Here is a 14459-nt window from a genome sequence, read left to right as displayed (position 1 = left end):
GCTAAGTGAGATTTGGGCTCACAGTCATTACTGTCAACCCCTGCATTATATTATGTGCTTTACATATTAGATATAATCATATGAAACTTCTAATCTGTAACCATTTTTGTCCCTAAAAAATGGCAACTTCATATGGTCCAACTTAATAATATGTTAACCCATGTAATCTTCACAATAGGCTTTCAAGTGTGTTAATATCATCTCCATTTTATAGATAAAGAAACAGAAGCTCAAACATTAAGTAACATATAAATAATAGTAATGCTAGGATTCAATAAACTTGGACTGGTCTGCTCACTTGCATTCTCCCCCACCTCCATCTCCTCTACCTCCCACCAATACACATATACACACACACACACATTGGTAAAAATCGGCTCACAATGTAGCTCTGCACACTCTTAAATCTGTTATTCTACTTGCTGCTATAAAATGCTTAGTTTTGATAATTTAATTTTTATTAGAAATAAATGATTCTCAAAATGTTTATCCAGTTACTATAATCACAAATCGATTCTTTAGTTGTTTATTGCAATAGATGTCAACTTTGTGGAGCACTGAACAATTTAAATAAATGAATGCAATTTAAATAAATGCGTAAAACACTATGTTTGATATAAATGTGAAGACAGTTCTTACTTCTAATGCTTATAATTTGCAAAAGGAGGAATATAAGTATACAAATTAACACATAATCAAATGTCCCTTTCTCTGAGAAGTCATTTTTTCACTACCACTAACTGTAAGCAAAATTGGTTGTTCCCTCTTCTATGATCCCATTGCATTTGCATACTTCAGTTGTCACTGTTTACATACATATGTTTCCCACTAAACTCATCAATCTCTGAGAAGCAAGATCTTATCATTCCAACTTTAAGGGCCAGCACAGTTACTGGCCTATACGAGTTGTTAAAGTGAACTAAATATATGATCTGAGAAGGACTCTGTACTTCTTCTTCTTCTTTCTTTTGAGACATAATCTCACTCTGCCACCCAGGCTGGAGTACAGTGGCACGCTCTTGGCTCAATGCAACCTCCGCTTCCCGGGTTCAAGCAATTCTTGTGTCTCAGCCTCCTGAGTAGCTGGGATCACATGTGTGAGCCACCACGCCCGGCTAATTTTTTTTGTATTTTCAGTAGAGACAGGGTTTCGCCAATTTGGCCAGTCTGGTCTCAAACTCCTGGTCTCAAGCAATCCACCTGCCTCGGCCTCCCAAACTGCTGGGAGTACAGGCATGAGCCACCATGCCCAGCTTAGGGCTCTGTACTTCTACATTTGAGTCCTAGTGGAGGAAGCCTAACCTAACTTAATAGGTAGACAAGACTGAAAACCTAACTTATGAATAAATGCCTATAATAATAGTTGAGCCTTGGCCAATCTCAGCAGCCATACTTCAACCACTGATACACTGCTGAATGTTCAAACTGTGTCCAAATAAGGCAAACGCCAACCTGTAACCAATACAGCTGTTTCTGTACCTCGCTTCTTTCTGTACGTCACTTTCCTTTTTTGTCTATAAATTTGTTCTAACCACGAGGCATTCCTGGAGTCTCTCTGAATCTGCTATGAATCTGGGGGCTGCCCAATTTGCAAATCATTTTTTTTTCTTGTTCAATTAAACTCTGTTAAATTTAATTTGTCTTAAGTTTTCTTTTAACAGAGTTGTTCCACAAATGTCAAGTGAATGGATAGATTAAAACAATAAATAAAAAACTACAATAGCCAAAAGTTAACCATGTTAAGGCATTCTTTCTAGTACATACTACTTCAATCTTTAAAATAAACCTAGCAGTAACTATTCTTATAACTACTGACTCTTTAATCTTCACAATAACTCTACAAGTTATTGTTCGACAGTTACAGAGACTGCGATCCACAGACATTAAGTTGCTTGTGGTGACTCAGGTAAAGCCAGAGAGGAGGAAGGAAGGGAGAAATGAAGGAAACAAAGAAAAAGGAAAGAAAAAAGTGAAAAAAGCTTAAGCAGAAGAGAACTATAAATGAATTTCTAAGAGGGTTGGAGAAGGTAGCATGGGAAGAAGGACATAGGCAGGGTTTCTTAAAGAAAGGTCTTGGCTGGGCGCGGTGGCTCATGCCTCTAATCCTGGCACTTTGGGAGGCCGAGGTGGGTGGATAACCTGAGGTCAGGAGTTAGAGACCTGCCTGGCCCACATAGTGAAACCCCGTCTCTACTAATAATACAAAAATTAGCTAGGCATGGTGGCACACACCTGTAATCCCAGCTATCAGGAGTCTGAGGTAGAAGAATCGCTCGAACCCAAGAGATGGAGGTTGCAGTGAGCGGAGATCGCGCTATTGCACTCCAGCCTGGGTGACAAGAGTGAAACTTCATCTCAAAAAAAAAAAAAAAAAAAAGGTCTTCAAGGAAGGAGATAATTGTAGGTATTCTAGGTGGAAGGAAGAGTATGATTAAATGACAGAGTGGGAGAGTACCAACTATATTTGAAAAATAGTAAGATAAGTATTTAGCTAAAGCTGAGACACATATGGTGTAATATTCAATCATTCATTCAACAAATATTTATCAAATATTTACTCAGAGCCTGTATGGGAAAACAAACCTGGAAGGGAAGTTTCAGGCTAAAGAATGAAGGGTTTTGAATGCCAGCATAAACGAACCATTGAAAATAAGTAAGCAAGGCTGAATGTGATTCATGTTGTACTTTAGAAATATTAATTTTGGCTGGGTGAGGTGGCTCATGCCTATAATCCCAACACTTTGGGAAGTTGAGGCAGGCGGATCACCTGAGGTCGGGGGTTCAAGACCAGCCTGACCAACATGGAGAAACCCCGGCTCAACTAAAAATATAAAATCAGCTGGGTGTGGTGGCACATGCCTGTAATCCCAGCTACCCGGGAAGCTGAGGCAGAAGAATCGCTTGAACCCGGGAGGCAGAGGTTGCGGTGAGCCGAGATCGTGTCACTGCACTGCAGCCTAGGTAACAAGAGCGAAACTCCATCTCAAAAGTTAGGGGACTTGGCCCTAATTGTTTGTATCTTTAGTAAAGACAGGGTTTCAACACGTTGGCCAGACTGGTCTCGAACTCCTGACCTGGTGATCCGCCTGCTTCGGCCTCCCAAAGTGCTGGGATTACAGTGTGAGCCACTGTGCCCAGCCTTCAGATTCATTTCTATTTAAGAGTGGGGCGGGGAGAGGGCTGTGTGTAGTTTTTATTTTATTTTATGTATTTATTTATTTTAATTTTTAATTATTTTATTTTATTTTTTTATTTTTAGACAGAGTTTTGCTCTTGTTGCCCAGGCTGGAGTGCAATGGCGCAATCTCGACTCACTGCAACCTCCGCCTTCCGGGTTCAAATGATTCTCTTGCCTCAGCCTCACAAGTAGCTGGGATTACAGGCATGCGCCACACACCCAGCTAATTCTGTATTTTTAGCAGAGATGGGGTTTCTCCATGTTGGTCAGGATGGTCTTGAACTCCAAATCTCAGGTGATCCACCCATCTTGGCCTACCAAAGTGCTGGATTACAGGCGTGAGCCATTGTGCCCAGTTCTTTTTATTTTATATAAAAGCACTGTGTAATGGTTTTACTTGTAAGTTATCTCACATTCTCAATGTGAAAATATTTAATAACTAGCTTTCTGAATCCTAACACATGCCCAAAGAGCTTTGATTCTAAAATTCCTAGTTTCTAAAATTCTGAGTGAATATTTTGTGGCCAATGACAGAAATACAGAAGACCATTAGTAATCATGAAAGAAAAGGCCAGGCGTGGTGCCTCACATCTGTAATCCCAGCACTTTGGCAGGCCGAGGCAGGTGGATCACAAGGTCAGGAGTTCAAGAACAGCCTGGCCAACTTATGAAACCCTGTTTCTACTAAAAATACAACAACAACAAAAAATTAGCTGGGTATGATGGCATGCGCCTGTAGTCCTAGTTACTCGAGAGGCTGAGAAGGGACAATTGCTTGAATCCAGGAGGTGGAGGTTGCAGTGAGCCAAGACCATGCCGTAGAATGGGGGTAAGAGAGTGAGACTCCGTCCAAAAAAAAAAAAAAAAGAGAGATTGAGAAAGAGGGAAAGAGAGAGACAGAAAAAAAAAAAAAAGCACAATAATAAAGTATCAAGCTGGGCACAGTGGCTCATGCCTGTAATTCCAGCACTTTGGGAGGCCGTGGTAGGTGGATCACCTGAGGTCGGGAGTTCAAGACCAGCCTGACCAACATGGAGAAACCCCGTATCTACTAAAAATACAAAATTAGCCAGGCGTTGTGGCGCACGCCTGTAAACCCAGCAACTTGGGAGGCTGAGGCAGGAGAATCATTTGTATCCGGAAGGCCGAGGTTGCGGTGAGCCGAGATCGCGCCATTGCACTCCAGCCTGGGCAACAAGAGCAAAACTCCGTCTCAAAAAAAAAAGTATTAAAACTGAAAGAGTTGGCTGGGCACAGTGGCTTACGCTTGTAATCCCAGCAGTTGGGGAAGCCGAGGCGGGTGGATCACTTGAGGCCAAGAGTTCGAGACCAGCCTGGCCAACATGGCGAAACCATGTCTCTATTAAAAATACAAAAATTAGCTGGGCATGGTGGTACACACCTGTAATCCCAGCTACTTGGTAGGATGAGGCATAAGAATCACTTGAACCTGGGAGGCAGAGGTTGCAGTCAGCTGAGATCTCACCACTGCACTCCACCCTAGGTGACAGAGCGAGAGACTCTGTCGAAAAAAAATATAAAAATAAAAATAAAAACAAAAAAAAACTGAAAGAGTTTTCTTTGTGGAAGCATTATTAAATCCAGGAATTTAAAAAGAACTACACGTATTCATATTGACTGCACTGTAATAAGCTGTCTAAACATAATTCACGGTGTTAAAATTATTTCTCCTCTCTAGAAACCAAGAGTTTCCTTGTTAAAGTGTAAAATGAGATTTTGCCTACTTGTAACTCCTTGTTCTCACAGCTGAACTGTCACAACATGAAAACATTTTCCCACTGGTGAAGCTTTAGATACCTATTTTTCTGATGAAAGAGTACAAAAGGAATGGAGTTACTGACAATTCATACAGTATTCCACACCCTATTAGAGTACGACCACAAGCAAAGAAAATATGTTAACTCTGAAGGGAGGTGGGCAACAATGTTGTAAATGATTGTTGACTTCACTGAGTAGCCTGAAAATGCCCAAGACTGAAGTCTATTAGGTTCATAAGAGACTCAAGATTATAAAAGAATTGATGATAAGAGGTCTATTTCTTTGTCCTATTGGGTGAGTCAAAGGTTAATGAGAAGTATACTGAACAAAACATCTCTTATGTTTTTGCAAAGTATTTCTCATGCAGGATAAAAATGTAAGTGAAAAAGTATTTTAATTTAGTTAATTAACTTTTTTAAAAAAATAGCTTCACTGAGGCATAATTTATATGCCATAAAATTCACTCATTTTAAATATTCAATGATTGTTTAAAACTTTAGAGATGTGTGACCTTTACTATAATCTAATTTTTAGAATATTTTCATCACCCCAAATCCATTAATTTCTTGATCTACAGTATTTTCATAAATTCATAGAAGCCAATGATATCTAAGGCTACCTATATTCAAAGTTACACAAATTTCTTCAACTGAGCAATAAAAGTACAAAATGACCTCACTTTTAATGACCTTTATAATCAATCCTCTACTCTGGCACTAGGAAGCAAATGTTCAGGTGCTTTCTCTGAAAGTTAAACCATTCTAAGTATTAAGTTATGGCACACTGTCTTGGAAAGAAATTAATTATATTTTTGTTGGTAACACATTTCAGGCTGTTTACACAGCTGACATTTCTCAGCTGTACCCAATTCATGCCCTAAGCTGAGGACTATTTTGTTTTGTAGCAGATGCCTCCACTTGAATGATTTCAATAAGTATAAAAACACCACTGCCTGCAACAAATATAGACTACAAGTACCAGCATTATGAGTTTTTATACTCCTAATGAAACAGGTTTTATGACATATTTTTGGCCATGATATCCTCAGAATACTGGTTATAAGCCATTTTTGGCTAAATTCAAGCACTGGAGCTAGTGAATCTGCTGTGGCATCAGTTAAAAGCAGCTTGGCCCTAAACATCTTTGTTGTATCAAATCATGCAAGCTCAAGGCAACATCCTGCCAATGCGGCAACATTTGCTCTGGGGAGGTGTGGGCAGGCACCACTTCACAGGTTCTGGGACAAGGTGCAAATGGGAATAATGAGGCTAAAAGAATCAAGCCTCTTAATAGGGATTCCCTCTTGTGTTTGCTGTGACTTAAGAGCACCAAGTAGTATTACAGTCTTGGAAACAAACAGTTTTAGCTGCTTTCCATATTTTCCTATAGTAATTAGACTGCATGACAACTCTTTGGCAAAAAATTAAATGTTATAAAAACTATTAAAACATGGGTCTCATAAAAGACCATGCCAACTCAATTCAATGAATTAGCACCTAAAATGTATAAGGCACTATTTTACAGGCAGAAGAATTGATCATATTTCATCGACTTTGCCTACCACTCTTGGAACTTGTACCTGATAAGCCAATTTCTGGTTTCTAAAAGGGTGGGGTGCAAAAGCAGTTGGCTTTTTCAACCCTGTGAAGCCTCACATTTCCAGAGTTTCTCTATTATCTTATGTCCCTGCTCTTAAACAAGACAATTATTTTTGCTTTAAACTTTGTATCATGAAAATTTTCAAACATATACAAAGGTTGAGAAAACAGTATAATAAACCCAATATACATATCATCCAGATTCAACAATGAGTGATAGATGCCTAATCTAAATTAGCTCTATCCTCACTCACTGTGCCACGCATGGGTTATTCTGAAGCAAGTCTCAGACACCACTTCATTTCTTTAAATCAGTCAATTCTTGCCTGTAATTGTAATCTGCAATTATGATCACTTTTTTTGGAGTTATCTTAATTATAATGTTGACTCATTTATCGAGTGTCTACTATGAGCCAGGTACTATATTTATATTATCACTTATCTTCATAATAGTTCCGCAAATTAGTGAGAAAATTAAAGCTCAGAGAATTTAATGATATGCTCAGGTCTTAATTATTTTCTTCTATTTCTTCTATATATATAATTATTTCTTCTATAATATTACTATTTCTTGGAATAAGTTATTAGACAATACTAAGAACATTTCTGTTTTTCTCATGCCTCCTCAGGTAAACAGTAGACCATCATGTATGAACATTACTCTTTTATTTTTGTAAAAATAAATGTAGCATATTCTCTATCAAATTTCTCACTCAAGCAAGAAAAACAACAACAAAGAAAAACCAGAAGAAAACCACAAACACATCCCTATCCTTAACCGTAGATGACCAGCCAATAATTCTAATTATATACTATAATATCAATGCTGAAATCAGTTTTTTAGAAACAAATTTAGTACCTAAACCTAAAGATTTTTTTTCTGGAAATGTTTATTAAAAATAAAGGGGCTTTTGTTTTTGTTTTTCAGATGGAGTTTTGCTCTTGTTGCCCAGTGGAGTGCAATGGCACAATCTCGGCTCACTGCAACCTCCCTTTCCAGGTTCAAGTGATTCTCCTGCTTTAGCCCCGCAGCTAGCTGGGATTACAGGCATAAACCACCATGCCCAGCTAATTTTGTATTTTTATTAGAGACAGGGTTTCACCATGTTGGCCAGGCTGGTTTCAAACTCCTGACCTTGGCCAGGCACAGTGGCTCATGCCTGTAATCTCAGCACTTTGGGAGGCCAAGGCGGGCAGGTCACCTGAGGTCAGGAGTTGAAAACCAGCCTGGCCTACATGGTGAAACTTCATCTCTATTAAAACTACAAAAATTACCCGGGCATGGTGGAGAGCACCTCCCAGATACTTGGGAGGCTGAGGCAGGAGAACTGCTTGAACACAGAAGGTAGAGGTTGCACTGAGCCAAGATTGTGTCATTGTACTCCAGCCTGGGCAACAGAGCAAGATTCCATCTCAAAAACAAACAAACAAACAAACAAACAAACTCCCGACCTCAGGTGATCCACCGGCCTCGGCCTCCCAAAGTGCTGGGATTACAGGTGTGAGCCACCGTGCCTGACCAAAAATAAAGGTTTTGCTATTTTCTGATTATTAAAGTTTCTGATTTTTAAAATTTCATAATCCACAAAGCATTTTCTAAAGGCATAGTGTTTACATTGTAATTAGATTCAAGTAGCATCTACATAAATTGTCTTAAAACTTTTCTGTCTTCCACAAAGAATTATTTTATATTAAAATATATAGTGGTGGTGCTGGAAGAGGAGTGAACTGTAGCTATTAGCCAGGCAGAAATATAATATTTACTAGAAAATATTGAAAGGTAATTCAATTCTTAGGCATAATCATTATTTCAGTATTGATCATTACAAGATGTTTATAAAGTCCCAATTTCTTTTTAGCCCTATTTATTTTAAAAATTAGAAGTAACTTGAGATTTCCAGAAACATTCTCATTTTCACTTTTACTTTTTAAAAAAAATTAGATATCTGGTTAGACAAGCAAGTTTGTGGGGAAAAGTGGCCAAAACTGAATTTCAGATGGCCTCCTTATATAGTGAAATTTACTCTCACAGAAAAGAGCAATAAGTGGAAATGAAAACAGATAGGAAAGGCTTCAAAAATTTACCATAGGAAAATCATTATAAAAAATATAATAACGGTAAAAATGACAGGCTATTTTCTTCCAGCTTCTTACAGTAGCGAAATTTATGGGTATGTTTGAGATTAAAGTGCTATTAATATTAACTATAAAAATTAACTTTAATTTTTATCAGTAGACTGATATTAAGTGTCAGTCTACTATGAAAAAGGTAGTTTTAAAATTAAATACAATGATTGGCTTGATTTTGAAATATCTGTAATTTAGGAAAGAAAATGTTTTTGCCTTGAACATTTCATTAGTAGTATCTGAATATATTCTTCTCATCAAGAAAAAAATTAAGTCAAACCCAGCAGCATCAAATTCTTGCATTGATAACTGTAACATTACCAACAGAACGTTGACCTGCTTGGCTTGTGATATCTGTTCCAAAAGTGAACTCAAATTATTACAACTTCTCTTACTTTCACATTGTTTGGTTTAGATAATTATTTCCTTTTTTTTTTGAGATGGAGTTTCACTTTTGTCACCCAAGCTGGAGTGCAATGGTGCAATCTCAGCCCACTGCAACCTTCACCTCCCAGGTTCAAGTGATTCTCTTACCTCGACCTCCTGAGTAGTGGGATTAGAGGTGCCTGCCACCATGCCCAGCTAATTTTTGTGTTTTTAGTAGAGATAGGGTTTCACCATGGTGGCCAGGTTGGTCTCAAACTCTTGACCTCAGGTGATCCACCCACCTCAGCCTCCCAAAGTGCTGGGAGGCGTGAGCCACCGTGCCTGGCTAGATAATTCTTTCAATGGAAGACTCAATGCATTTGATTGTGCGTATTATCAAAGCCAAATAGACTGAAAGTGGCAAAAGAGAAAGGAGGATATAAAGCTGAAAATATGACTGTCACTCACTGAGTCGTCTGTAGCAGAAGTTGGCCAGCCCTCCCACAATTGGTGGCGAACGGGTATACTTGTAAGGTCATACACATTTCTCTTTACCTATGAAAAGAAAGAGACAGGACAATTAAAATAGACTTTTCACATGACTTATAGTTTCCAATCAATTTATGAGACACACAATGTATTTCCTGTTTTCTTCTAGATTCAAAACAAGAATTTGAAACTATAAAAACCCAAGTCAAAAAATTTTGTAAAAAAGAACAAAACCAAACTTAAAAGCAGATTCTCAATGAAGACTAGATGAAGTAAGAGTTAAGAAACATCCCTCCTTTCTTGTTTTCAGCCCCTGGCTGGCTTCATTTCTTTTCAGTCAGGAAACTTCAGGCACCCAGTTCCCTAAGGGCAAAGTACAATTATGAATTTTTATAATTTATTTAATCGTTAAAATGTACAATGATTTAAAACTAAAAACATATTTCATTTTTATGTGGAATAGTGAAGGGTATAGTTTTATTACAGGGAAGTGGGGCAGGGGCGGAAAAACCTAAAATTGTCTTTACATTTTTTAAGTAAGTTTCAAAGATATAGAAACTTCTTATTAAAGGAGCACAGGGCCAGGCACAGTGGCTCACACCTGTAATCTTAGGACTTTGGGAGGCCAAGGCAGGTGGATCACCTGAGGTCAAGAGTTCGAGACCAGTCTGGCCAACATGGTGAAACCCCATCTTTAACTAAAAATACAAAAAATTAGCCAGGCGTGGTGGTGGCTCCTATAATCCCAGCTACTTGGGAGACTGAGGCAGGAGAATCATTTGCATCCAGGAGGCAGAGGTGGCAGTGAGCTGAGATCGTGCCACCGCACTCCAGCCTGAGCAACAGAGTGAGACTCTATCTCCCCACCACCGACAAAAAAAAAAAGTAGCACAGGTTATTTTTTTGAAATCAATCCAAACTAAAAACTATTTCATGTAATATTTACTAACATCAGAGCTATAGGCCCTTCCTGAAAATTAAATACAAAAAATGCATTAAAGCTGAGAAACTATTTTTCCCAACATGCAACATTATACCTTCTACTTTGAAAGGGAAGGAGGTAAACTTATCAGAATAAAGTGTTGGAAGGTTAAACTCTACATCAGCCAGTAATTAAGAAGTGTTGGCTGGGCGTGGTGGCTCACACCTGTAATCCTAGCACTTTGGGAGGCTGAGGTGGGCGGATCACTTGAGGTCAGGAGTTCAAGACCAACCTGGCCAACACAGCAAAACCTTGTCTTTACAAAAAATACAAAAATTAGCCAGGTGTGGTGGCACGTGCTTGTAATCCCAGCTACTCAAAAAGCTGAGGCAGGAGAATGGCTTGAACCCAGGAGGCAGAGGTTGCAGTGAGCTGAGATTGTGCCACCGCACTCCAGCCTGGGCAACAGTGTGAGACTCTGTCTCAAAAGAAAATAATAAAAATAAAAATAAAAGAAGTGTTACTGGGTGTGGTGGTTCACACCTGTAATCCCAGCACTTTAGGAGGTCAAGGTAGGAGGATCACATGAGCTCAGGAGTTCAAGATGAGCCTGGGCAACATAGTGAGATCCCATTTCTACCAAAAAATAACATTAGCTAGGCATAGTGGCTCATGCCTGTAGTCCCCACTACACAGGAAGCTGAGGTGGGGCGACTGTTTGAGTCCAAGAGGTTGAGGATACAGTGAGCCATGATCACGCCACTGGACTCCCACCTGGCAGACAGAGCAAGACCTTGTTTCAAAAAAAAAAAAAGAAAAAAGCAATATGTCTCTCTTCAGGTTTTCTTTTCTATTTTAGTTTTTATTCACAAATAAATTAATGAATCATAACAATGGAGAGATTATCCATTTTAACTAATTCTTCAAGTTAATTATGGCACTATTATCCTACTGTATCAAATGAAGTTAGGATTGAAATGCTCCCTATCATATGTTCTATGTTAAGACTTGAGGCCAGGCATGGTGTCTCATGCCTGTAATCCCAACCCTTTGGGAGGCCAAGCTGCGAAGATCCCTTGAGCCCAGCAGATCGAGGCAGCAGTGAGCCATGACTGTGCCACTGAACTCTAGATGACACAGTGAGACCCTGTCTCAAAAAACAAAACAAAACCCAAAGACTTCAATAGATTCTCATACTTCAACAAGCATCATGCATTTATGTTTTAAAAATGCAGAAGCTTAAAGTATCATGTTGTCCAATTACAGCATTTTGTTTTCACATTACCCTTTCTTATACATAATCACATCTAAGTTACCATTCCAGTGAAATAGAGATACAAGTTCACTACGGAAAGGAGAAACAAAAAATAAAACAAAAACACAGAACTCATTCTATTTTTACCTCTAATTCACACCTGTGGAAAAATGACTTAGTAAATGAGATCTGAGGAGCTTGGGAATGGCTTGATCTGTACTCAATTCAAACAAACAGGTTTTCTTTAGAGTTTCTTAGCAAATGGCTAGTCTACCATGCAATATTTTGTTTATAGTTGGTCACATTGCTTGGAAATTTTTATCAGTCATTATCAACCCAACAATTTAACCAAATGTAATTGGGTTAACATCTAACCACTTTACTAGCTGTTATTATTTTGTTATTTTTAAACATTAGTGTTCTTAACAAGAAAAGTGTTCCACAAACCTAGAGTGTTACATTAATAAAAGATGAAGGCTAGAAGAGGGAGTATGAGGAGTCTTTAGGCTTCAAGGCAAAAGAATTTCTTAAAACTATTTCGTAAAATAATTAAGAAATTATTACTTTAAAATAATTTCTTGAAATTATTTTTGATTATGTTATCTAGATATAACAAACTTTATCAGTTATTTTTGAAAAAAAGCAGGACAAATACTTACATCCTTTTGGAAAGGTGGCAAAGCTACTTTAGCACTGTAAAGTATACACAAATACTATGAGTATACAAACAAATAACTTTGGAGTGGGATTCTTTAAATTCCATCTTAATTCCAAAATACAACAATAAGGTATTATGAAATAAACAGTATTTTCTTCTTTCATTAACTCATCTGTAACTGCACTAAATTGAATAACATTCCTTTGCTATTCTAAGCCTGAAAAGCACGTCCTGGCTATAGTGTTATGTTGGTATAAAGCACAACGCCAGACTGATGTGCTGAACAAAAGTGATCAAAGTTAGAGTAATGTTAGCCATTGCACAAGTATTTGGCTTCATTGTTCTCCCCAGAATGACATCTGTTAAGCAACTTGTCATAGAATAAACTGGCTAATGCAGACAGAACTTGGCTGAGAGAGTCCCATGTAAAGCATATTAGGCTAATGTTTGATTGTTCCAATGCAAAGGCTAAATTCACAGAGTATTCTGAGTTTAAACTAAAAGAATCTTATGTTAAACCACAATCACTAAACAACAATTTAACTGAAAACAAATTTGTTGTTCAAAAATAATTCCATGCATACCAATGCTGTACATATGTAGATGTTATCAGTATATGGATGAAGCACAAGTGATAAGATAGCAAAAGCATCAAAACAGTGGGGATTTTACTAATAGATTACAATTCCATTTTCTTTATTGATGATTATGTTTAATAAAAAATTGAAATCATAATCCTGCAGAGAAGAAAGAAATCCAAAATGTACACAAAACAAACATAAAAACAATTCTGAAAAAAGTTAGTATTCTAGGAAACCTAAATGATAAAATACAGCTTTGTATAAAATGATACAGATGAATTTAAAGTCATCATGGATCAGATGAAGGACACAGTTCTTTCAGAGGAGGGAAGATGAAGAAATAAGAGGAAGAAAGAGGGAGGGGGAATGGAGAGGGAGAAAAGGAGGAAGAAGGGGAAAGGGAAAAGGAGGAAAGAGAGAAGATGGAGGGTAAAGAGACAGAGAGAAAGAGATGATAGGGAAAGAAAGAGGAGAGAGAAGTGAGAAAGAGAGGAGGAAGGACACTAATTGATTGACTTGGGATTTGAGAGCACTTTAAAGAAGTAGAAAGAACATACACACACAGGCTGGGTTGCAGTGGCTGGCATGACCAGCTGCCAATATTGTGCTGCTTCTGATGGAGTTTCATCTTTAGAGTGTGTTAAATTCCAGTTAAGGACAAGTGGCACTTCACAGGGTAACATTTCCTAAGGGCTTTTTTATCTTACACATTTTTTGTTTTTGATCAGCATTGGCTCAAGATCATGCTGAACCTTCATAATCTCTTTAATTCTTGTTTTACATTAAGCTCTAAATCTATGAGATTTCAGACTCCTAAACTATGCAAATGTTTCAATTAGTTCAGAAGGAATTTAATAAATTCTTTGATTACCAGCTGAACATTAAAATTACGTTACAAACTATATTGTATTTAGATCTAGAGTTCTGGATTGACAACAGATTTTCTAATTTGCATTCAAGTTTTTCTAAAGGTATGGTTTAATTTCTTCCATATTGTTTCAGATAAGACAGTCGTTTGCAACTGAGGAAATATATAAATCAGATTAACTTTTAATAGTATAGAATTAATTACTGATTTGTTTCCTTATTATTTATTTGTCATTGCTAATAAACACCTGTTTATATAGTATAATTAATATGAAAAACTAAGTAATAATCTCTACTTCAAACTTCATAGTTCCTCAATGTCTGTGGAAATTTCAATGTTAAACACAGCACTGGTGAAAAGATCATTTCATTATAACCTACTCAGTATAAAATTATAAAAGTACCTTCATAAGATATTCATCTCCCACTAACTTTTTTTTTTATTCATTTAAATTTTCAGTTTTATTTTTTAGTTAAATTTCATCAGAATTTCTTAGGAAAGTAATTCTTAGGAAAAGTTGCTCTGCTAAAGGTTAAACCGTGAAGCTCAGATTAGTCTCAAATAAGTTGTTCTTAACTATTTAAATTGAAAAATATAAAATTTAGTAGATAACATTCTCAGTTATAAAACACCATTCC

The 14459-nt window shown here is 37.4% G+C and overlaps 1 protein-coding gene across 6 annotated transcripts in view; it reads right to left on the bottom strand.

Moving 5' to 3' along the window:
* FAF1 (Fas associated factor 1) overlaps positions 1 to 14459 on the bottom strand; it is a 512111-nt gene that overhangs the window by 202540 nt on the left and 295112 nt on the right. For all 6 annotated transcript variants that reach the window (XM_015436105.3, XM_015436115.3, XM_045386413.2 and 3 more), the window contains one exon: positions 9517 to 9603. In XM_015436105.3, coding sequence (XP_015291591.1) covers positions 9517 to 9603 — 87 coding nt within the window. The remainder of the gene's footprint in view (positions 1 to 9516; positions 9604 to 14459) is intronic.

Source organism: Macaca fascicularis, chromosome 1 (genome assembly GCF_037993035.2).
Source record: "Macaca fascicularis isolate 582-1 chromosome 1, T2T-MFA8v1.1".
Classification (NCBI taxonomy): domain Eukaryota; kingdom Metazoa; phylum Chordata; class Mammalia; order Primates; family Cercopithecidae; genus Macaca; species Macaca fascicularis.
The sequence above is the reverse complement of the archived record's forward strand: the minus strand, read 5'-3'. Positions and strand labels throughout refer to the sequence as shown.